At 43.3% G+C, this 26644-nt stretch overlaps 1 protein-coding gene across 14 annotated transcripts in view; it reads left to right on the top strand.

Moving 5' to 3' along the window:
• Positions 1-26644, top strand: part of nrg1 (neuregulin 1) — a 60145-nt gene that overhangs the window by 3201 nt on the left and 30300 nt on the right. For 10 of the 14 annotated variants that reach the window (XM_049738468.1, XM_049738460.1, XM_049738463.1 and 7 more), the window contains 2 exons: positions 17562-17700; positions 18710-18777. In XM_049738468.1, the coding sequence (XP_049594425.1) occupies positions 17562-17700; positions 18710-18777 (207 nt within the window). Of the gene's footprint in view, positions 1-17561; positions 17701-18709; positions 18778-19533; positions 19593-26644 lie in introns of all 14 variants that reach the window. The other 4 variants (XM_049738459.1, XM_049738458.1, XM_068652859.1 and 1 more) reach the window with 1 other exon arrangement.

Raw genomic sequence — 26644 nt, 5'->3', positions numbered from 1 at the left:
AACACAACTCGCTAATGCTGTCTGCAACATAATGATTCCATGGTAGTCACATATATGTAAGATTTATTGTAATGTTCTTTGGAGGGTCAATGTAAAGCTAGTGGTGAGGGATGGCAGCTCAAGTGTCCAAGTTGGACTCCCTAAATTACTTTCTAGTCTAATAGTGATAACTTTATCAGATGCAAAATTATCGCTCCAACTGTACCACAAAAAAAGTTTCACTTTGAAATTTGCTGGGACAAAAGTAAGACAAATTGGCTGAAATGGCAAACCAAGTACTGGGTCCAAAAGGGAGTGAGCCAATGCAGAGTTATTTAATCCCAATTTGATCAAGATGTAAAAACTTCCCATATAATATGGGTATTAAAAAGCTGCTAAGAAATTGGTTACGAGATCATCAGAACAGTGGTGGTTAAATTCAATTTTCTAAGAAGAAAAAAAAAAAAAAAAAAAAAGTTGCAACTTCCCCCCTTTCAGGTGTTTGCCACTGTTTTTAACACCAGATGCACTTCTAGATGCAGCCCGCACATTTTTTATGGGTGGACCACCTTAAACCTCTGCGTTAAAAAAATATTTAACCCAACCTTAGATAAAAGTAACCCGTTCTACTATATATCCACGCTACCCGGCAAGTGGGCTAGGAAAGGGTATTTTTAGTGTATGTCTGTTCAAATGCTCATTAATGTTTCTCATTAATGTTTCTTGATGATGATGATACAACATTGACATTTGACATTTTATTCATCACGACTTCTCAGATTTTTTTTGTCACAACTGCGGCACTTTAATAAAGCAAAAAAAAAAAGAGTAGTGGTTACAATTGTTGTTCAAATGAACACAGCATTCCTAAAAGAGGGAGGATTTGACTCAGCCAACCAGTTAGAAATAATTATAAATTTGAAAAATTGTAACGGAATACTGTGAAACATACTTTTATTATAATGCTAATGGTTGGATGGATGAGTGATGTAGCATTACATGCTACATGATAATACAAATACTTTTTTTTTTAAATTAGCTAGTTATATAGGTACTGCTACTAACTGTGGAGGTGTGTTAGGCGGGAGAGTGGAAGTGAGCACTGCTCCCTACCAGCAACATATTCATTGGTTTAATTCCAGCTTGGATCCCTCTTCAGTCCACTCACCTTCGGGTTCATGGGTACTCCCCATGCCTACAAGGGTTCTCTGTGTGCTCTGGTTTCCATCATAATTATAAATGTGTGAAGTTAATTACCTGTGAGCTTCATTGAACAAGATCTGAATATGGCCCCCAGAAGCAATATGGTTAATGCTGTCAGGATCGGTTGTGGAGCATGGAGCAGGACGACCAAGTGCAGCTTGGACCAGGGTTTATTGAAGCAACTCAAAATACAGACTCGGTAAACTGACATGACTTAAACAATAACTTGACTGACTGACCGGGACGTGAAACAAGAAGACAGCAGGACATGACGGCATCAAGACAGTACGCCAACACCGAACGACAGCAACCAAAACCAAAACCAACCAATACCAATGATCCGACAGGGAGAGAGGGGCAGACAGGACTTTTATACACGACAGGTAACGAGAGGCAGGTGGGAACAATCACACTGATCATGGGCACACAGGAGGGGAGGGGCGAGCACACAGACAGAAACCAAGACAGACACATAGTGGAGCAGTTGGGGGCGAGACGTGACAGAACCCCCCCACAAGGGACGACTCCCGACGTCCCCAAAAAAAAAACTAGGGGAACCGAACCGCGCCTCACTCGGGCGGCGACTTGGGGAACCGAACCGCGCCGCACTCGGGCGGCGACTTGGGGAACCGAACCGCACCGCACTCGGGCGGCGACTTGGGGAACCGAACCGCACTCGGGCGGCGACTTGGGGGAACCGAACCGCACTCGGGCGGCGACTTGGGGGAACCGAACCGCACTCTGGCGGCGACTTCGGGGAACAGATCCGCACTCTGGCGGCGGCTGCGGGGACAGATCCGCACCCTGGCGGCGACTGCGGGGACAGATCCGCACTCTGGCAGCGACTGCGGGGACAGATCCGCACTCTGGCGGCGACTGCGGGGACAGATCCGCACTCTGGCGGCGACTGAGGGGACAGATCCGCACTCTGGCGGTGACTTCGGGGACAGAACCGCACTCGGGCGGTGACTGCGGGGACAGATCTGCACTCGGGCGGTGACTGCGGGGACAGATCCGCACTCTGGCGGTGACCTAGGGGACAGAGCCGCACTCTGGCAGCGACTGCGGGGACAGATCCGCACTCTGGCGGCGACTGCGGGGACAGATCCGCACTCTGGCGGCGACTGCGGGGACAGATCCGCACTCTGGCGGCGACTGAGGGGACAGATCCGCACTCTGGCGGTGACTTCGGGGACAGAACCGCACTCGGGCGGTGACTGCGGGGACAGATCCGCACTCGGGCGGTGACTGCGGGGACAGATCCGCACTCTGGCGGTGACCTAGGGGACAGAGCCGCACTCTGGCGGTGACCTAGGGGACAGAGCCGCACTCTGGCGGTGACTTCGGGAACAGAACCGCGCTCGGGCGGCGACTTGGGGAAGACAACAGCACACGGGCGGCGACTTGGGGAAACAGAACCGCACTCCGCGGAAACTCGGGGAAACACAACCGCACTGGGGCGGCGACTTGGGAAGTCTGTACCGCGATCGGCGGCCACTCACAAAGTCCGTACAGTGATCGGCGACATTCGGAAGGCGGGGCTCTGCGCGGCGGCAAGAGCCATCACGCGCCGCAGCAGTGGGAGTGGAGTCAGGGACGATCGCGGGTCCGACGCAGCTGGCTTGGATGTCTGGCAACGCCCGCAGGTCCTGCAACGCTGGGATGGAGCCCGGTGGTGGCCGCGAGTCCGATGGCGCCGGGGGGGCACTCCGATAGCGGCCGCGGGTCCGGCGTCGCGGCAGCGAAGTCCGACGACGGTCGCAGAGGCGATGGTGCTGGGAGGAACTCCGATGGCGGCCGCGGGTCCGGCGTCGCGGGAGCTTAGTCCGATGACGGTCGCGGAGCTGATGGCGCTGGGGGGGAATTCCGATGGCGGCCGTGAGTCCGGCGTCGCTGGAGCAAGATCCGATGGCGGCTGCAAGCCCATGGCGCTGGAACATGCTCGGATGTGGATCGGGCGTCGCAGCGGGAGCTGGTGGTGAAGGGTGGTCCAAGCGCTGGTCGTTTTGGTGGTCGGATCATTCTGTCAGGATCGGTTGTGGAGCATGGAGCAGGACGACCAAGTGCAGCTTGGACCAGGGTTTATTGAAGCAACTCAAAATACAGACTCGGTAAACTGACATGACTTAAACAATAACTTGACTGACCGGGACGTGAAACAAGAAGACAGCAGGACATGACGGCATCAAGACAGTACGCCAACACCGAACGACAGCAACCAAAACCAAAACCAACCAATACCAATGATCCGACAGGGAGAGAGGGGCAGACAGGACTTTTATACACGACAGGTAACGAGAGGCAGGTGGGAACAATCACACTGATCATGGGCACACAGGAAGGGAGGGGCGAGCACACAGACAGAAACCAAGACAGACACATAGTGGAGCAGTTGGGGGCGAGACGTGACAAATGCCCACAACTCCTTGGGGAATAGTGATAAAATAAAGTACCTTCACCAACAGTAAGCCCAACATTATATGTATGTATGTGTGCTCTAAAAAGGGCAGGATAGAAAATAATAAGATTAAAATATTCATTTAAAATAACACTTCATGGGAAATGAAATTAATTAAATGAAATAAATTAAAAATGTAATTACACAATGAAAAGCACAAAATACACACGCACAAGCGCGCGTGCCCACACCCACGCACGTACACACACACACACACACACACACACACACACACACACACACACGCACACACACACACACACACACACACACACACACAAATTAAGAACAAGCACACAAGCAACATGAATTTATTATGACTAAAGGTTTACAGCATTGTACGCTGACCATCACCGACTCACGAATCACTGACGCATATTGGAAAAGACGGCATTTATAATGTTACCTTTCTATACCACACCAATGAATGTGAAATAAAACCGTCAGTACTTATTGATGAATTTATTTTAGTGTGTCATATAGACTAGGCTTTTCTCAGTTTTTATATTGGCCCTCACCACTCAGAAATTCCACCCATTTTCCATTTGTACAGTAGTGTTTAAATAATATTTTAATAATTAACATAGTCATGCTAAATTTTTCAAACTGATGCAGTAAATGTTTCATGCTCTGTTGAGTTCAGATTAGGTGACATGGCAAATACTCAAATTCTCTCAAGTAGAAATACAGCTACTTGTTTAAAAAGGCAACAACAACAAAAGTGGTACAGTAATCCCTCATTTATCGCGGATAATTTGGTTCCAAAAACCACCCGCGATAAGTGAAATCCACGAAGTAAGGTCACCCTCTCATCTGTACATTTTTTTGTGTCAATAAATGTATATGAAACCATTTAAGTGCATATTTTATTATTAGAACATTAAATAATTGTTTCAAACATGTAAATACGTAATACATTAATTGCATAAATAACACAGAAAAATTTATATAAATATTGAAAATATAAATATTATACGTGTGTGCGTGTAACATGTTAACAAGAAGTACTGGGTACGCTAACAGACGCGAAAACGGACCTCTAAAGGAATGTAAACCAACATTTGGAGCATTGTCCTAAAGGTTAGACATATGTGATCGTTCATTTCTCTTGTGAGGAGACCCACTTACATCGTCAATGACTGCTGTACCACTGTAACATGCAGGGACGTGCGGTCAGAGGAGGCAAGGGAGGCCACGCCTCCCCAGTCATCATGAAAAGGGAAAAACCAAATTCAATCGTTTTTATTATAGTCATTTTCCTTTTAATTTCAATAGTTTTGTATCATTTTGAACCAAAATCGCTGAATTTTTATAGTTATTTTAAAAACGAAGACGATTTGCTCGGAGGAGCCAACTTCCTGTCTAGCCTCCTCTGAAGATTGCGTAATCACACGGCTGCCTACGTTGACAGGCTATGCAGTTAGACCAGGGGTGGGCAAACTTTTTGACTTGCGGGCCGAATTGGGTTCTAAATTTTGACCGGGGGGCCGAACCAGGAGCAGATGGATGTAGTGTTTGTGTGAAGTAATATAAACGACCTGTAAAGGTCATTGCATAAAAGGTTTTGGCCTTTAGTAGGTAGTAAAGCATGGATATTCCAAAAAGGTTTTTTGAAAACAAATGCATTTATTAACAGCATTATAAAAAATAAAAAAAAATCCCTAAAAAACTGCTATCAGTGATTGTCATAAAATACGACACTGTTGTTATGAATAACAGTCTCCATCACTTCAGTGCCTGCAGGTCAGATTAATGAAAGATGTTTATCTTATGAGATCACATCAAACGGCAAACATTCTGACCAAATATATCATCTTGAAGAATCGGTGAAAGCATGCATCCAAATAAAGTAATCAAAACAGCAACACGGTGAGGGGTATCTGAAAATGAGAGCAGAGTTTTAACTCACAAACACCTGGTAACAGAGGTGAGGAAACGGGAAACACTTCCTTAAAGTAAGCCTTAAGAACTTTACAGGTTAAGATTAGTCACAAACAGGTGGTGCATCAATGTCCTTGAGCATCCTGCATTGTTTGAAAATGACAATGGTCGCTAGTTTCAATCCCTGCTATTTGTACAGATCATATTCAAAATGCATTTTTTTACAACAAACTTGAAAGCCTCCCCTTCATTTTCAGTGGGAACAGTGTTGTTGATCTCCCATTTTTTGATAGTGTGTCATAGTCTGGAGTAAAATTTGTTGTGGCAATTCTTAGGAGAGATCCGAGGTGTTGGTCCGTTTACCTAGATCTGTGACGGGTTGATGTTGATGTTCATGTGGCTGAACGTCACGTCGCGTACGTCGAGCCAAATTAGCCACTCTTTTTAAACACTCGGCACTCAGTGTCCACCTTGCTTTTCCATGGGCGACTCATTTTAATGGAAGGATTCCAGGGGAAGGTTTGTGGGTGGCTTTAGCGTAAAACTGTATCCGAAAGCTCAGCGCGCAAATTACAAGAATGCTGTCGTCACAGCCCACGCTTTAAATTCGGCACTGATACAAATAGAGCGCGAGTGCGCCATTTCCGTACTACTGAGTACGTACACGCACTTGTGAGTGTGCACCGAGCTTTCTGACACGGCTTCCGGTAGTAAATGCGCAGGCGAGTGGTTCCCCATCTACTGGGGAAACACAGTCGTTGCAGGCAAAATGACCGAAAAAAAAAAAAACGTTTAATAATACAATTTATTTAGGGTTGGCGGGCCGGATTAAACGGTCCCGTGGGCCGGATGTGGCCCGCGGGCCGTAGTTTGCCCATACCTGAGTTAGACAGAACTGCTCTCTGTCTTTATGTCCCTGTTTAAGTGTTCAAACACTGTGGCTATATTAACTAATTTCCGTAGTTAAGCTGACGTATATAATATCTTGTGTTTTTTGTCATCTGTCTGTAACGTCGTGTTTCTTTAGATGAACAAAACGGCTTTGAAAAGATACCTTACGGAGGCTACAGCCTTATGGCAGGGGGTGCTAGTGATCTCAGGATGCTTCATGCACCTACCTGTAGAATAAGAGATCTCCAGTTCAAATTTACAGTGAACAACTGAGGAGCAGTCGTCCATTTATTTAGTTTTACATTCGGGGTCTTTTTTTTTTTTTCGCTTTTACATTTTGTTTTACAAGGGAGGATTGCATATCCAAACGATTTTCAACTATGGATTTTCGGTCGAAGCAGGAGGTCATCAGTAAAGGAAGAGCAACTCCGGAGTTAAAAGGTTTGATTCGGACAACGGGACTTCGGAACGGAGTGGTACGCACGATCGAAAACAAGTTTTTGATTCCATGTGCTTTATTGAGTGTTTTTATGTGTGAAGACTGCTGATATGCGATTTTAATTAAAATAGTTCAAATTAAATAATGAATAAGCCACACTCGAGCAGCGTTCCCCAACCTTTTTTGTGACACGGTTATGTGCCGGACAAATTTTACCGGGGAGGATGGTGTGTGTGACGTCAGTGTCTCCCCAGTCATGAACCTCACCGCACGTCACTAGTAACATGTATTGTATATAGTCCGTAATTTTCGGACTATAAATCGCGTTTTTTTTTCATAGTTTGGGTGGGAGGGCGACTTATACTGAGGAGCGACTTATATGTGAATTTTTTCACAAATTTTCAAAATTAAAAAAAAAAGAAAAAAAAGTTAAACTGAGATAAACGAACTGCGATGTAGCAAGGGATTACTGTAATTTGAATTTCAAGTGACGTCAGTGGTGCGGCGCCGGTGCTCGGCCAGGTGGCTGTCCGGAGACGGTGGATGGGGCTCGGGCATGGCTTTTACGCACGCCCAGTCCTATTCTATGGAGCTCTCTTTCACCTCTGTGGCTGGAAGTGCCACCTCCAGGGATGGAAGTCCACGCCGCCACACACCTGGAAGTCCACGCCGGTGCTTGGGTCTGTGTGGCGGTGAACTATTTATGTTATAGTTATTTGATATATTTTATTTCGTGTAGCAACTTGTATATGTTTTTATCGTTACAGTTCAGTACTTGTTGGCTCGTTGAACTCTTGTTTTGTTAAATAAAGAGACGTTTACCAAACCCACGTCTTTCCTTGTACTTTGTTAACGCTATAATATAGTTATATACTAGATCTGTGGAATAACGATGAGGCTGATGTCAGGGCTCACGCGCGGCGTTGTTGACAAAGGACGAGGAATTTGATCGATAGATTTAATGATTTGGAGTGACACAGATGGTTTGATAATATTGTTGTTTATATTATAATGATAATAATATATAATAATAATAATATATGATAGTTATTTGATATATACTTTATATATCTTTATATGGGTCTGTGGAATATTTTGAATATTTAGACGTCAGCGGCGCATACGCGGCATTGTTTCCATAAAGGACGATCGATGGATTTAATGAATTGGAGTGACACAGATGGTTTTATAAACGTGTTGTTTATGTAATAGTTATTTGAATAACTCTGAATGTTACGTCAGGCCCGTTCTCAGCTCTTCGTTTGTGTTTATGTCACGTTAGCATACCTATCGTTTAGCCCAGGTATGGGCAAACTACGGCCCGCGGGCCACATCCGGCCCGCCAACCCTAAATAAATTGTATTATTAAGCATTTTTTTTTGCTCATTTTGCCTGATATGACTGTGTTTCCCCAGTAGATGGGGAACCACTCGCCTGCGCATTTACTACCAGAAGCCGTGTCAGAAAGCTCGGTGCACACTCACAAGTGCGTGTACGTACTCAGTAGTACGGAAATGGCGCACTCGCGCTCTATTTGTATCAGTGCCGAATTTAGAGCGTGGGCTGTGACGACAGCATTCTTGTAATTTGCGTGCCGAGCTTTCGGATACAGTTTTACGCTAAAGCCACCCACAAACCTTCCCCTGGAATCCTTCCATTAAAATGAGTCGCCCAAGGAAAAGCAAGGTGGACACTGAGTGCCGAGTGTTTAAAAAGAGTGGCCAATTTGGCTCGACGTACGCGACGTGACGTTCAGCCACATGAACATCAACATCAACCCGTCACAGATCTAGGTAAACGGACCAACACCTCGGATCTCTCCTAAGAATTGCCACAACAAATTTTACTCCAGACTATGACACACTATCAAAAAAAGGGAGAACAACAACACTGTTCCCACTGAAAATGAAGGGGAGGCTTTCAAGTTTGTTGTAAAAAAACAACACTGTTGTCATTTACAACACTGTAAATATGTTTTTAGAACTCATTATTATATTTTTTTTTTTTTCTAAAGATAGTAGAGTGTAGAGTGGTAGAGTGTCTGATCTGAGACTGGAAGGTTGTGGGTTCAAACCCCGACCAGTCATACCAAACACTATAAAAATGGGACCCATTGCCTCCTTGCTTGGCACTCAGCATTAAGGGTTGGAATTGGGGGGTTAGATTACCAAATGACTCCCGAGCGCGGCACCGCTGCTGCTCACTCCTCCCCTCTCCCCCAGGGAATGGATCAAAATCACGTTGGGATGGGTTAAATGCAGAGGACAAATTTCACCACACCCAGATGTGTGTGTGACGATGATCATTGGGACTTTAAGTCTACACGCTGCAATTGTGTGGGCACTCCCTGCCTTCTGCTGGCGTGTGGGCAACTTTCGTGCCATAATTCCCCAAATTAGAAGTTTTATTTTGAATTTGATTTTTTTTTTTTTATTATTTGGAAAAAATATCCGCGCTGTAGTGAAACCGCAATAATTGAACCGCGATGTAGCGAGGGATTACTGTACTTATTCAACTTCTCTTAACCCTTTGGTGCGCAACATATGCACACCACTGTTATGCGCAACATGGGTCTAAAAGGACCCGCATTCATTTCAAAGTCAAAGTCAAAGTCAGCTTTATTGCCAATTTCTCCACATGCCAAAGACACACAAAGAAACCGAAATTTCGTTCCCCCCTATCCCACGGTGACAAGACATGGCTCACAACAGACAAACAAGTAAACAAGTATAACAAAAGCGTGCTGAATAAATAATGAATAAATAACACAACAATAAATAAATAAATAAGAGGAGCAGAAAAAAAGGAGCAAGTGCGCGTACAGCAGACATTCCCGAAAATAGCGCAACAGTGCCGCACGCTACGCAGAAGGGGGTAGCGAGTTCAGGGCCCTAACAGCCTGGAGAAAGAAGCTGAGTTTTTATTTGTTCTATCTTTTGAAATCAGTTCATTTTATAATTGAATATTCCAAATATTCTTTAGATATCTTGTACTTTATCACCACTGATCATTATTTCTATTTTTATTTTCATACTTTATGAACTAATATAGTTTCTATACTATTACATATGCCATATTTTGCTGGCTGTCTTGGCATATATTGCCGGAACTTGCACCTGCCTGCCTCGGAAAGGTACAAGCTGCTCATCAATGGTGACAGTCACTGGGGATGAACCGTTTTCTGCAGTTTGCCAGGAAACAGTCCCACACATATATAAAGGGTGCCATGTGATCTGTGTCCAGTCACAGAACCCTGGTCCTTTTGTCATCAAAGCATATAGTGCAACGGAAATCTTTATATCTCCTCAGCCCCATGGTGGCTTTGTAAAGTGGATTCTGCAGGGGATCCAGAAACAGCTCCCGTAAAGCCACATCCCAGCTCTTCTCCCTCCCTGCAAGGAGGGTCAAACCCAAAATTGCCAAAAATGCATCTTTATCTACGCTTCACCACTCTTTCCCTCTTGCTGTTGCTGTTCGTTGTCCCTCTAAGTTGGTGCATTTTAGAACCTCCTCAATGATGTTGTCACCCATGAATATTTCCTAGGCATCTTTTGGTGAAACAGTTGTTGATCCAGGTGTAGGTCCTGGGCAGCTCCTGAGAATGTTATGGCTTGTGGTTCTGCCATGAGTGGGAGGAATCTCATCCCAGTAAGATTGCTTTTTACTCAGTCTGCTGGACTGGGTCTGAGTTTCCTCTTCAGAAGACTCCTTTGATAATACAGACAACACATCTGATGAGTCCTCTGTATTATCTAAGGAGTCGTCTTCGTGAAATGTAGATGAATTCCCAGAAACAAATTCACCCTGTGGCAAATATTCTGGGTCATCATAAGAAACCTCACACTCTGAATTTGGAAAAATTGCCTCCTCATCTTCCTCATCTGCTTCTTCCTGCAGCATTGAAATACTCAGCCATACATGAAATACCATAGAAAAGGGATACGGGTCATTATAGACCCATGTTGCGCATTAGAGGGGTAGTGATTCAAAAACGTTTTTTGTTTAAAAAGTAAAAATGAAAATAAGGATGTAGGGACGTCAAAAACTAGTTAATTGAGGCATTCCTTGAGTACCAACCGGTGAAATTAATTTATTGCAAAGATATATAAAATATAAACTCAGCCGGGTCTTTTTAGACCCATGTTGTCCATCAAAGGGTTAAGTAAAAACTACGATTCATAAAAAGTACCCAAGTATGACAGTGAAATGTAAAAAAAATATTAAATCAGTCTTGGAACCAACATCAAACCATTTTAAAACTACTGTAGTATTTTTTTTAAATCGTAGCACTTGGTGACACAGCTGTGGGGTGGGGAGCAGTCTCTAGGTGCCCACTTCCTGGCACAAATATACTACTTCTGCTATGTCGAGACTGTTGTCCAGTATGTGACTGGACACTTGCAAATTCACCCTTTTTATGGATTTTTTAACATTATTCTGTATTATAATTGTATAATATAATTTCATTTTTAATTCTATTTATTGTTTAAAAAAAAAACTACTGTTTTGCTCTGGTGGGAAAAAAAATAATTTTACATTGGTTAAACCCTTTGCTGTGGAAGACTGGCTTTTAAACATACTCAGAAATGTATAATGAAAAATTAAGATATTTTACTGCACATTGATTCAATAAAAACAGACATATCCATGGATTTTGACCATATTTAAAATTACTTTTGGTCATATGCTTTCGAAATGCGTGATGTGAAGTATGTGGTAATTGTAGCTGGCGAAGCGATGTGTATATGTATTGTTTTACGCTAAACATCCAAGTATGGCAATAATTACCACTGGGATTTCACATCAGAGTTATCCTTTCAGTTATCCAGTCAGGTGTGGTAGGAGTTCACAACTGTCCATTTGTCACGTCTTTGGAATTTGCTCTCTTCCACTCTTGTGTACCACAACCACCTTTGCAAGAATTAACTTGTCTTTTCATTTCAAACAAGCGCTGTGAACGTTATTGTCTGGTATACTAACATAAATAGTGCCCTAGATTTATTTGTCTAACTTAAATACCCACATTGTGAAACCAGGAGTCATGCAGGAAAATTATGTAACATTGAAAGATTACACCATGTGTTATGAAGACTAAACATGACAGTTTATCTTAACTGTTCAATATGATTGGCATTGTCTTCTTCCTAGAATACTCAATTTTGCATTGTTTTTAAATGTACTGTCAATACATTTGGAGTGTGTTAATATAAGATTATTTTTTTATTTAAAGACATTGTTCCTCTTCATACTAATCTGCTGTCGTTTTTAGACTATACAAATTACAAGACAAAAAAAACCCCACGCCTTTTTTAAGCATTTTTTCATTTCATTTTGTTCAATCGCGCAACTGCAGCGCACCGCCGAACGCGCAACCGTAGCGCGTCGCCGACCACGCCACTGCACCGCGCTGGTCGCATTATTGTGACAGAGCCGTCGCTAAAATTTAGAAAATATTTTTAAAGTCCTGATGTACTTTCCAAAATTTAAGTGGACCTCAGTGCGCCGGGAGCTTAATTTGGTCTGATCGCGCAACTGCAGCGCGCCGGGCGCTCACTGTCGCATTGCTTTAAGAGCATCTTTGTGTTTTAGGATGGCTTTACTGCTCCCACTTGCTTTCTTTGAAGGCATGATTAGAGTTGATGCAATCCTCAGAGTAATGAGAATATAATAACGAACGGAGTCAGTTGGCATCCGGTCCTCTCGGCTCATCTCGCGAGGTCCGACACCCGAAGCAAAAAAATCTCGAATTCTTTGTTCGAATACGGATTTGTTCGAGAACTGGGACGTTCGAAAACCGAGGCTCCACTGTATATTAAAAATAGTTAAATAGTAAATAGTCAGTATTGACAATAAATACAAGGCTAATATTGAATCCGATTTTTGTTGTTCTTGCTGTTAGCTAATAATTGCTTTCAAATCACAAGTGAGTATTTGAACCACTCTGTTAGTTGTATATTAATTCATAGGTGAACAGGGATACTTGGGTCACTCTACGTACAGTAATAAGCCAATCATAATAGTTTGAATTATAACTGATTGAAATAGAGAGCCTGATTTATCACAATAGTCTGTATGTATTTCAAGAGCAACTGCACACTGTTTCCCCAAATATGGTTCAGCTCGAGCCACACCCCGATACTGCAACAGTCAACGTTGCACTTGCATCACCTCTGTCTGCCACGCTTGCATTCGCATTCTCAATAGTGCTGCACTAGAATGACACTACATCCTCTTTTGCCGCTTCCTGCGGCATCTGATGTTCAAATTCCCCTTTGGGATTAATAAAGTTGACTCTTCAAATTGATTAACAGATTCACCATATACGTACTTAGCTAATGAAAGATCACGTTCTTTTTTTGTTGCACAGACACATTTACAAGACCTCATATAATAGACGTGAGTGATTGATGAAGTTGGCCAGGCAGATAAACCAGAATGAGCTAGGAATTAAAGAAAGAACTGGCTAGCAACAAGGAAAGGCACATTTTCAAGGGACAAAATGCTCTTTTGTGTAGAGGAATACCAGAGTGTAAAATGGTGTAGAATGATACAGTAGACAAAAAATGCAACCACTTCAAAGGCTTTTTGCTGATTGTGCAGCATACATAAATGCATGGTTCCACGTAGACTCCAGAGAGGAACCATTTGCTTGAAGGCACAGAGAAAAAAATGTGGTTGCGCGAAGTGTGAGACCACAAAAGATCAAAGTTAGAGAAGTAGAAAGAGACTGTCAGATAAAGCATGCATAGAGATAACAGCTACAATGACAATGTTTAAGAGTACTTAAGTGAACAGGAGTGACAAAGATCTGCGGAAGAAGAAATCATCCTGTTGGGGATTGTGGTTTGCATGCTATCATCGTTTGATGAAGGCAAGGCGTTAGGGATTCCTGAATTGAGAAAATGCATATTTAGCTAGATTAACAATTAAACCTGTAATTTTATGCTAGTTAAAGTCTGATTTGTTTTTACTTAGAAACGAGTGTTCTCATTAAAGATAATGGAAATGGAATAAATCTATTACAGACACCCTGGGGAGGAAACTCAGGATCATTGAAGGAAGGAAGGAAGCAACTGTAATAGTTTCCTAGTAGATGAGCTACTAGCTCTATCTATCTATCTCCTAGCTACTATCACATCTGCTCGGGAGTTCAGGTTGACGCGGGGTCCTAAGCCTTTTGATGATGTCACACTACATCAGGGGTGTCAAACTCATTTTTTTCGCGGGCCGCATTGTAGTCATAGCTTCTTTCGGAGGGCCATTATGACTGTCAACCCCAATAAATGTATGAGCACCTCATATTATATACAGTAAAAGCTACAAAACAAACTGACAAATAACTTGTTTTCAAATCAGATGAGTAAAAACTGGTCAAATATTAAAAAAAATATGTATTAATAAAAGTAAAGACAATTTGCAATTCTAGTAATGACACACGAATTTGATGCACAATTTGTTTTCGCGGGCCACATAAAATGATGTGGCGGGCCATATCTAGCCCACGGGTCTTGAGTTTGACACCTGTGCACTACATAATTGTCTAGGACAGTATAGTGACGTTCAAGATTGTGGTTGGTCTGTTTTGCGGAGATGGGATTGGAGTTCAAACACTGACCCTAACCAAAAGGCCGACTACATCTTGAACTGGTTGCCAGCCCGTCACAGGTCACACATAGAGATCTAAAAATAAATAAATCCTACACACACTTCCTTTAAATTTTATATCGATATTAGATAAACAAATGAACTAGAAAATTTGCGAAATTCGTGGGCAGAAAACATTGAAGAGATGCATGTAACTTTTTCGTAAGATTATTATTATAACATAATGCAAGGCCTTCGCTATACAATATTTTCAGTAGTTAGTAAGTGTGGGATGATAGCCACCAAAAGCAATGCACTGCTACTGTAATTTATTTTTAGTATGATGTGTTATATTTTCTCTGGCCTCCGTCCGTCTATGATGATGATGGATTGCGCCCTGAAGTGATTCTCAAACGACGTCTGTGATGGCTGTATAGCCCGATCCTTGAGTGGCTGTGCAGACGTCACAGATGCAATTTGTGTGATTTGGGGTACTCTGGGAACCTCCTGCCAATCGTTTTTCTCTTTTCTCATTTTGTGCCTGGCTAAGTCGAGTGTCTGCGTCCTTTACTCCCTTATGTAAAGCATGCCTCCAAAATTGGCGAGCTTCTGCTGTGTCCTACCACATGTCTACATCAATGTTTGCTGAAAGGAGGTCCTTTTACAGGAGTCTTTGTATCTAAGATGAGAGCGGCCTTGCTAACGTGTGCCAACTTCTCGCTGACCGTACAACGCAATGCACTGCTACTGTAATTTATTTTTTGTATGTTATGTAATATTTACTAACATAATGTTCTGGGGGATCCTAATGTGTGCTGGAAAGAGTTCAAAATATATTTCCTTGCACAGGGAGTTAAGTATTTGAAGTGTATGTGCACATTTTTCACTGAGAAAAAACGGAAATAATTGAACAAAAAAGGTTTGGTAAGCAAATACATCCCATTAAGGGTTAAAAATTGGTTACAGCACACCAGGTATTTGTGAGTATTACTAATATAGGCTCTGGATTTGGCGTCCTGTGCTTCCTACCAAATATGTATAAGTCATAACCTCATTGCTGTGACGGTTTGCCATAATCGTCATCTTGAACTTGAACACCATCCATCTAATGAATGAGAAAAGTAGAATGACTTGAATGAGTCATCGTTTTTTTCCCAAGGTTATGTGAGAAAGTTACCCCCGCAGTCCTCAGCCAGCAACACAGTGACATGGACAGTAGGGACAGTAGAGCCCTCTTGTGGCTATTTTTGATATTCATTTGGATGAGGGCGTGTCCCCTAAAAATGCTACAGTTTGTCCGTCCATTGACACAGTTTTGACATATGCGCTTGCACTGTGTGTAACCAATGTTAATTGGTGTTTGGATTGAAGTATTAATTTTAGCTAAATGTTTCAGTTCACTTCAACAACTTGTAAATCAAAATAGAATTGCAGTCTTGACAAACTCTGAAAGGGTTAGGATAAAATTACTTTATTATTATTTTTCGGACTAAAGGTCGCTCCGGAATATAGGTCGCATTAGCCATAAAATGCACAATAACGTGAAAAAAACCATGTATAAGTTGCTCCGGAGTGTAAGTCGCATTTTGGGGGAAATTTATCTGACAAAATCCAACACCAAGAACAGACATGAACGAGCAACAACAGGCTAAACGATAGGTATGCTATAGTGACATGAACACAAACGAAGAGCTGAGAACGGGCCTGACGTAACATTCAGAGTTATTCAAAAAAACTATTACATAAATAACACGTTTATAAAACCACGTGTCACTCCAATTCATTAAATTCATCGATCGTCCTTTATGTCAACAATGGGTGTTTTATATATATATATATAAAACTTTTTCCTCACCCCCCGTGGGTGGTCTCTTTTTCCCTTCAAGCTCGGGTCCTCTACCAGAGGCCTGGGAGCTTGAGGGTTCTACGCAGTATCTTTGCTGTTCCTAGTACTGCACTTTTCTGGACTGAGATGTCAGATGTTAGATGTTTTTAAATATATATATATATATATATATATATATATATATATATATAAGGGCGGCTCGGTGGTGCACTGGGTAGCACGTCCGCCTCACAGTTAGGAGGGTGCGGGTTCGATTCCACCTCCGGCCCTCCCTGTGCGGAGTTTGCATGTTCTCCCCGAGCCCGCGTGGGTTTTCTCCGGGCACTCCGGTTTCCTCCCACATCCCAAAAACATGCTTGGTAGGCCGATTGATCACTCCAAATTGTCCCTAGGTGTGAGTGCGAGTGCGAATGGTTGTTTGTCTCTGTGTGCCCTGCGATTGGCTGGCAACCGGTTCAGGGTGTCCCCCGCCTACTGCCCGATGACGGCTGGGATAGGCTCCAGCACGCCCGCGACCCCCGTGGGGACTAAGCGGTTCAGAAAATGGATGGATGGATATATATATATGTATGTATGTATATATATTTATTTATCACAATATTAAAATTTTCTGAGACAGTCCTGTATATAATACGTGAATTCAGTCACAAGATTCTATGACCTAATTCTCCTTATTACTATTTTGTTTGTTTTCAATGTGGACAAAATTTGCCTTTCTTGAATGGGAATGATTTCTTAAAATATTTATGTTTTTTCAGTGACATGTGAGATGACGCAAGTGAAATATTCCTGGACTTCTGATGCAGTGCATCATGTTTTGTCCTTAACGTGACTTAACAGCAGCACCAGTTACTGCAGCAGACTTGGACCCATCAGAAAAATTAAACCAGTAGCCTGTTGGCTAAGCTCCAACATTATTATGTTGGACCCAATATCAACAATAAAGGCAGTACTATTTGTATGCCTTTTAGGATGTTAAGAATCAACAAAGCAGTTTTATTTTTGATCAGTATAAGGCAAACATGTACATCACATCGGGTGGTCAGGCACAAAAAAACCCAACTAACATTCCTGAGTGTCTATGTTATAAAACATTAACAGTATTTCATTTGATTGTAAGTTGATATTTTAATGCATAATGAAAAATTTATGAATACAATCATTTTTGTATTGAGCCTCCACCAAAGTCCACCCATGTCTTTTACTAAAAGTCCAGTGTCAGTTCTCACAAGACATAAATAAATTACAGTTCAACTTCTGATTCATTCTGTCTTCTGCAGCTTCCACCAGCACCACCACTACAGGCAAGACTTCCAGTCATGTGACACGCTGTAGTGATAGCCAGAAGAACTACTGTGTCAATGGAGGGGAGTGCTTTACCCTTGAAATCATGCCTGGCAGCACAAAGTTTTTGTGCAGGTAAGAAGATGGGACTTAAGACACTGCCTTTGAGTCAAGCTCAAGTGAGTGTGTGATGGCTTTGTGTTTTGTGTTTTACTGCGTTCTGTCCCTCAAGCTACTTTGGAAACAATTTCATGCTAACACATTCCACTTTCTTGACAATGACCCTTAAAGGCAAGCAAGGAAACTCTACAGCACAAGTAGCCTGGAAATCTAGACTCAATGCTGTACCAGTGATTGAGTCCAGCTAATTCTCAATGATGCGTTGCGGTGTCTGTACGGAAGACATTTTGGCTGCAATGCAGATCGACTGCGGTGCATGTGCAGTGCGTGTCCCAAAATCTGCACAGGCGAGACCACAAGATCACGAAAGTTCATGGTGAAGAATTGAGTTCACGTGATAACACCCGTGTACATAGAGAGCTATCTTAAACAATAGCCATCCTTTCGTTACATTGATACGCCTTTTGAACATTATTTCTGGGACTTTGGCTTTTCTACCATAGTGTCGTGTTCTTTAAATGAACCAATAAACATGGGACAACTGCATAGTTGTCGATACCGTCTTCTATCTTAACTGCTACCACTACCATCATCTGTGTTTGTTGTGTTTAGGTGCAAATGGGTGGGAGTGACAAAGTCCTTAATCGGTGTCATGTGCTCCTCCTCCTGAATATCTTAATATTTTTATCTCATTATCTGACAATGTTTAGGGGATTTAGGGGTTTTGATGCTTACAATCGGCTAGTGTGTAACCCAGGTCGTGAGTAACGCAGCTGGTGAATAATGTGCTGGAGTCATCTAGTTTACATTATAAGGTAAGGTAATTTGTCTGATCTTACTTGAACATATCCCCATTGCTACATGTGGGTCATCAAGTAAGAATGTGACTCTTTTTTTTTTAATTCACCATACGCCAAGGTTTTACTCCCGCATCAGTGTTTTTGTTTGTTTTGTTTTTTGTCCATCTTGTTTGTCCTGTGTGTTACGTACTGTTATTCTCTTGTCCTTTCTACCCATTGGCCAGGTGCTTGACCGGATTCACTGGGCACCGATGTGAACAAGCTGTGCTTAAGAAAGTCTCAAAGCCAAAACGTATGTGACCACTGTATTCAGTCCCACACGTCATTACTGGTGTTTCACCCTCATGTTTTGAAAAGTTGAGAAGTTCATCTTTCTTTTATGAACAATGATGGTTAAATTTGGTCATAAGAAAGCCATAATTAATTCTGTGATTTAGTTTTGATCGAGGACTGACGTCTTCCTTTGAGAGCAGCAATGAACTGAAACTTGCATGACCTTCGACTTCATCACATCCCATTCTGGTGTCCGCCACTGAAAAACAGTCTTTTTTTTCTCCTTTTTCAAACACCCAACCCACTACCAATTTTTCATTCAGTACGCCCCTCCAACACCAGCGTGTAGGCTGACACTTGCATGTACAATTCTAGATTGTGATTTTTAACAAAGTTTCTGATCAAATGTCTGCCAACACTGGGATTCAAGTGACCACTGGGGGCTGAGGCTCCTCCTTTGGTCTTATGAGTCCTGTGTGTCAGAGCCAATGTATTCCCTAGGTTGGGTTTCACAGAAACCTGTATTTGGAAACCACAGAATGGATCAGTCCAAGTGGCTACCTATTTACATGCACATTTCAGTCATCCGCTTGAAGTACAAAAGAAAAAAAAATCCAAGAGATTATTAATTGAACTCAAATTTACGAATTCCAACTAGACATTTGTCTAGCTTGCCCTTCCTGTCAACACCAGTGATGACCATTGTGGGTTATTCTTCACTTTTATAAACTAACTGCCTGTCTCCTCTTGTATGTCTCTCTTTTTTCCTAATCAGGTGTCCAAATGAATTTACTGGTGATCGCTGCCAAAAATATGTAATGGCCAGCTTTTACAGTATGTCTAATTCCACTTGTCTCTTTTTTTTTAATGTTGCATGTTTAATTAGCTGTATGTGTTTTGTGACTCCTTCCATGTTATGCTTCACTATAAACCTGCAGATAGGCTGGTATGATTTTTGCATGTTTATGGTTTTGCTTCACTATGTTAAAGATGCATGCAAATTTGATTAAGTACACACACACACAATTACATGTACACACACACGCACGCACACACACACACACACACACACACACACACACACACACACACACACACGCACGCACGCACACACACACACACACACACACGTTCTGTTAAAAAAATAGAAAGGAAGCAACAGAGATGTAAAAAATTATTAACTATGCTAAACTATACTAATGTTCTAAAAACGCAGTGCACAAATAAAATCCCGGCTAGTTAACACTTTTACCCTGTGGTACTTCTGATTCAAGTATTCTCAAAACCCTAATTTGAAACCCTACTTTGAAACACTAACCCTAGTGTGAAACTCTATTTTGAAACCCCAACCTTAGTTTGAAACCCTAATTTGATTCAATAATCCTAGTTTGAAATCCTAACCCTACTTTGAAACCCTAACCCTGGTTTGAAATACTATTTTGAAGCCATGAACCTAATTTGAAATCCTACTTTGAAACACTAACACTAGTTTGAAACCCTATAGCATAGGTGTCAAACTCAAGGCCTGGGGGCCAGTGGCGACCCATCACATCATTTTATGTGGCCTGCCAAGACAAATTGTGGATCAACTCCATGTGTCAATAATAAAATTGCAACGCGTCTTCACTTTTAAAAACTACAGATATTGCTATGAATTTCTATCACTATTCATCTTTTTCAAATATTTGAACAGTTTTTACTAGTCTCTGATTTCAAAGTGAGTTATTCATCAGTTTGTCATGTAGCTTATACTGTATATAATATAAGGCATTGACAGTCATAATGGCCCTCCGAAGAAAACTATGAGGACAATGCGGTCCCCGACAAAAATAAGTTCATCAATCCTGCCCTACTGCAAAACCCTAACCCTATTTAGAAGCTTTAAATTGAAACCTTAAGACTATTTGAAAGTCTAATTGTAATTTGAAACCCTACATTGAAACACTAACCCCAGTTTGACACCGTAAGCCTTAGTTGAAACCTAACTTTGAAATATCGTAGGTGGCCTTGTTGGGGGCACGAATCACCAATGGACGCACAATTGTGGTTGCAAGGCAGTCTACAATTGCCCATGTCTCAAGTAAATCTGAAGTCATTCAACCACTGAGTTGAACCCCTCAGGAGTTGCATATAATCCATTTTATTAACTTTTAAATATATAATTGTCGGTGCTTATTACATAACCCATCTTTATTTTGATTTGTAATTTTATCACACTTCATAATCAGCAAATGAATTTAATCTAAAAATAATCTACATTCTCCCTGTCACTGCTGCTACATGAACATCTTGGAGTTGAATTTATGGGTATGGACCATTCCATTTAATTACTTTAATTCGTTTGAAAATGTAAGCCCTCAGTTAGTTTAGCTTGTCAAATGAAGGGGTCGTACATCCAGAATTGGTAGCACAAATACGATTCTTTAGACACTAAACCACTGGTACTTAACCTTAGTTGTACTAAGTGCATTTTATCTTCACTTGTAAATTAGTTGACTGGTTCTTTTATCACAGACAAATTATTTAGGTTGTTTTATTTACCTGACATGTTTCAGTGTGTACTTTCGCCTTCATCAGAGTGTCACTGGTGTAGGTGTGACGTGTCTTTATCAGCTGATGATTGAAGGCGTGGCTCACCTGTCATGGAGCTTAACCTTGTTGGATGTACCGAACTCCACCAGTTTCATATGCGCATTCACCAAACCCCTCGTTGGTGATTTTTATTTTTTTATTTTTTAAATTCAAGATATAGATGTTTTTTACTGGTGCACAAAATGAGCCGTGCATGAACATCACCTTGTTCAAAGAACAAAACCAACACAATGCCTAAACTCACAACAAATTACATACTGGCCAATCAGGATTTACACAGTAAATCTGGTTTGTTTGGACCTCCTCAGTGGAGGCTCTGTCGAACCCCTGAGACCGAGTCACCGAACCCTGAGGGGTCGATCGAACCCAGGTTAAAAACCACTGCACTAAACCAATTAAAACAAAAGAACAATTACTAATTTGAACAATTTCCTTTACAAAACATACATATAAAATAGCAATTGTTTGAATACCAAATGCATTCATTTTGAAAATGTAAGTCAGGCAAACATTGTCTGATTTCTCCATTAAAGGGTAATGGGGTTTTAAATATCTGATACCGTATGTTTACATCCCTTCAACTATTTCTTTAAACATATCGTGTTATCGTGTTTTCTTCAATGTGATTCAATCTTGATTCAGATTCAGCAAAAGGATCAGCAGACAAAACCAGTGAGACAGAATGTTGATCTTTTCTCGCGAGGAGTGCAACCAGACTTACAGCAATCCAAAATACACTAAAGGTCTTGTTTACACTCCTCTCTTTTTATTCAGGAATGCCCTACCTACAATGTGAGACTAGCCCCTGATAGGTGGGGGGGAAAGCGTGGGCTTTGTCTCATGAGAGAAGAAACGAGATTCTATGTGAAACTAGAAGTCGCAAGGATAAAATGTTATGGGAAACAAAGTGGTCATGTGAAAAGAGTGCATAGACAAAATGACATGTGCAGACATCAACAACTTTCTTGGATTCCCAGATGTGTAGAAGGTCAGGAAGCTCCAGACAGCATCGTTTGACTTGTTGTGGACTAGATGATGTCTGCAAGAAGAAACAGCAAGCATTCTGCGCAATAACTTTATTAATAAGTACTCATTAGGGAACGCATGATAACATATATATACAATTTATCTAACAATTCCCCCCTGTTTTATCATAAGTTCCCGGAGAACAACCCATTACCCATATGGCCAATTCAAAAAGATTTTCAGCCAAGGGATCACATTTCGCAAGAACTAACTTACACTCAGGAGGAAACTGAGTCATAATCGGCAAAGCTAGGGTCAAGAAACAAACCGGACAGGTTTACCACAATAGAGTCGCCGACCGGGTCGTCACTAGAGAAGGAACCCGCGTCGATCGAAAGGTCATCCCTTTGGAGCAATGGGCAAGTCTCAGCTGGTGGAGAGATAGCAGTTGTAATTAGTCTGTTAATTAGGGATCGGAGACAAGGGATGCAACAACATCCACACAAGGTCAAAATGGCAGAGAAAACGGCTATGGAGACCAGGGCAGAGGAAACCAGGGTGCGGTACTTTCCGAACACGTTCAGCCAGTCGGTCCAAACCTCTGTGTTCACCCCACTGTGCTCCTTCATCTTCCCGTTCAAGGTCCGCAGGCCCTCAAGGGCCTGGGACAGGCTTCCGCCGGCTGCAGTATTATTCGGAATAAACGTGCAACATTGCTCACCGAACATGGCGCAGACACCGCCCCCTTTTGAGAGTAGCATGTCAAGGGCCATTCGATTCTGGAAAGCCATGAGGGAAGTAGCGGCCAGTTGGGAGTGGACCGCCTTGAAACCCGCCTCGGACCAGTTTCCAAGCCTCTGCACGTTGTAATGGACGTAGTTAATCCTGTCAACATTTTTGTTAATAGTACACCACCAACACAGGGCGGATTCAAAACCAGCTGCTATCTGATTCACCAGCTTAAACTCATCCGGTACTCCTCTAGGAACACCAATGGCGTCTATGTAAATTGGATTAGCCGCGCCCCGCCATTCGGCGTTTCGTTTCGTTCTCGGCCAGAATAGGGGAACCACGGATTTAGCAAAAGATGTTAGATCATAAGAGGACATCGGCATCAAATGAACAGGTAGCAATAGGGTTACCAAATCGCAAATTCCGGAGCTGTTTAAAGGCAACCTATCATAAAGCTTGTTACTATTACACCAAAACCAAATATCACTACGAGCAATGGGCAAAAAAGGGGCAGTGACATTGGTCATGGACCCACACCATAGAGGAGGTAGGGCGCCGAGCTTCTCACCGGTACCAGGTAATCTAATACATGTAAAATTACCCTCAGCTCCATCGGACGAAAAAAGGGGTTTATATTTTGTCATAGAGGCAACAGGGTAAACCTTATCCCATTTAAAACAATCATGAGTGGGTGAAATGGATAGGCTTAACATTAAAGTAACAGCACACTTAGGACCTATATTCGCAGGTATGATTTTCAAAAGAGGTCTTGGACCCATGCATGCAATGCAACTGGTGTCAGCCATCTTTGCGGCCTGCTCAGCCATAAGAAGCCAGTTGTTGGTATGACCGCTTATCCCTGTGGAGGCCACAAAATAGCTGTCTACATCAGTGAGGAGCGTACTTGTGATTTTTGCTCCTGCTGACAGGGTGCATTTATTTGTAACGGGACGGTCTGCGACCGACATTGTTCTATTAAGGCAAATAGCAATAGGAAAGCGAGGATCGATTCCAGAGGACCAAGCCCACAGTTGAAAACCCCAACAAGAAGTGTTAAACAAGGTGGCATTTAGAGGACGAATTTTACCATCAGGGAGTGTAAGAGTCAAAAGGAGGCTTGTGCCCTGATTTTTCAAAGTCACTCGTTTAGCAAAGAACACAGCCTCTTCACTGGAACCAGAGAGCGGGGTGACCGTTTCGAAACCTTTCAAACTTTTCATAGGTAAAATAATAGAAGAAGATGTATTAGGAGCCACAGTAAACATTAATGAGTTATTATAAGCCCAAGACAAAAGCCATGGTACACAGGTTGGAACACGGACGGTTCCTGGAATACAAACAACCTGATCAAAAGGGGATTTAGTGTCGCGCTTATGTCTAGCAATTTTCCCCCATGAGCCATATCAATTAAAATTAGCGTTGGTAGCTGCCTGAGAGAAGAATGTTCGAGGCTCATGGTACTCTATCCATACAAATAAAATAACCCCCGAAAAAAATATAATGGTAACACAAACCAGCAAAAGCAACCAAAAGCACATGGTAGACTTTGCGCAGGCTACAGCCCGATTAAAGCACTCACCAAATGACTCTCTAATGCTCATATTTTGGATCTCCTCAGAGTCAACACCCTGAGCTTCGGGTTGGTGTCTTGGAAATTGGCTTCTGCTAGCTTTCGTGTCAACCCTGGATCTTGGCACCAGGATCAGGCACTATTACCAGACTTTGCTCACCTTCCGTACTTAGGTTGGGTCTGCAGAGATCACCTTTTTACAATGAGATAAATCAATCCACGTGTTGCGTTCGGCTATTTTCAAAGCATTAGGTGTCGTGAGTAGTACCAAAAAGGACCTTCCCACTTGGGTGAATGCCAATTCTTCCTCTTGATACTCTTGATCAAGACCCAGTCTCCCGGTACCACTTTGGGGTCTTCCTGCGGAGAAATGGGTTCATCATCAGTGTTATTGGTTAGATTCTTTTGACGTTCCAACATTTTTCTCATGTAATCAGCTAACGTGGCTTCCTCGGGGATCTCCCATGTGGTCTTGAACTGAGGAAGCCTGTAAGGTCTTCCAAACATAGTTTCATAGGGAGTTAGCCTTGTTGTACTTGTAATATTTATGTACATTTTGACCAGGTCTAAGCACTGAGCCCATAGTCGTTTGGTTTCTTCCATACATTTCTTTAATCTGTTTTTTATAGTCGCGTTAGATCTCTCAACAACTGATTGTGGACGATAGGAACAATGGTTCTTTAGATTTATGTGGAACATTGTCAAGGTCGGTTGTAGCGCATGGAGCAGGACGACCAAGTGCAGCTTGGACCAGGGTTTATTGAAGCAACTCAAAATACAGACTCGGTAAACTGACATGACTTAAACAATAACTTGACTGACTGACCGGGACGTGGAACAAGAAGACAGCAGGACATGACGGCACCAAGACAGGACGACACACCGAACGACAGGAACAGGAACCGGAACCGGAACCAAAACCAAAACCAATACCAATGATCCGACAGGGAGAGAGGGGCAGATAGGGCTTTTATACAAGACAGGTAACGAGAGGCAGGTGGGAACAATCACACTGATCATGGGCATACAGGAGGGGAGGGGCGAGCACACAGACAGAAACCAAGACAACAGACACATAGTGGAGCAGTTGGGGGCGAGACGTGACAGAACCCCCCCCCACAAGGGACGTCTCCCGACGTCCCAAAAAAAAGAAACTAGGGGACCCGAACCGCACCGCACTCGGGCGGCGACTTGGGGAACCGAACCGCACTCGGGCGGCGACTTGGGGAACCGAACCGCACTCGGGCGGCGACTTGGGGAACCGAACCGCACTCGGGCGGCGACCTAGGGGACAGAACCGCACTCTGGCGGCGACCTAGGGGACAGAACCGCACTCTGGCGGCGACCTAGGGGACAGAACCGCACTCTGGCGGCGACCTAGGGGACAGATCCGCACTCTGGCGGTGACTTCGGGGACAGAACCGCACTCGGGCGGCGACAGAGCCGCACTCTGGCGGCGACTGCGGGGACAGAGCCGCACTCTGGCGGCGACTGCGGGGACAGAGCCGCACTCTGGCGGCGACTGCGGGGACAGAGCCGCACTCTGGCGGCGACTGCGGGGACAGAGCCGCACTCTGGCGGCGACTGCGGGGACAGAGCCGCACTCTGGCGGCGACTGCGGGGACAGAGCCGCACTCTGGCGGCGACTGCGGGGACAGAGCCGCACTCTGGCGGCGACTGCGGGGACAGATGCGGCGACTGCGGGGACAGAGCCGCACTCTGGCGGCGACTGCGGGGACAGAGCCGCACTCTGGCGGTGACTGCGGGGACAGATCCGCACTCTGGCGGTGACTGCGGGGACAGAACCGCACTCGGGCGGCGACAGATCCGCACTCTGGCGGTGACTTGGGGGACAGAACCGCACTCCGGCGGCAACCTAGGGGACAGAGCCGCACTCTGGCGGTGACTTGGGGAACAGAACCGCACTCGGGCGGCGACTTCGGGGACAGAACCGCACTCGGGCGGCGACTTCGGGGACAGAACCGCGCTCGGGCGGCGACTTGGGGGAACAGAACCGCGCTCGGGC

Source organism: Syngnathus scovelli, chromosome 13 (assembly GCF_024217435.2).
Source record: "Syngnathus scovelli strain Florida chromosome 13, RoL_Ssco_1.2, whole genome shotgun sequence".
NCBI classification, from domain to species: domain Eukaryota; kingdom Metazoa; phylum Chordata; class Actinopteri; order Syngnathiformes; family Syngnathidae; genus Syngnathus; species Syngnathus scovelli.
Note: the sequence above shows the minus strand (reverse complement) of the source record. Positions and strands in the feature narration are given on the sequence as shown.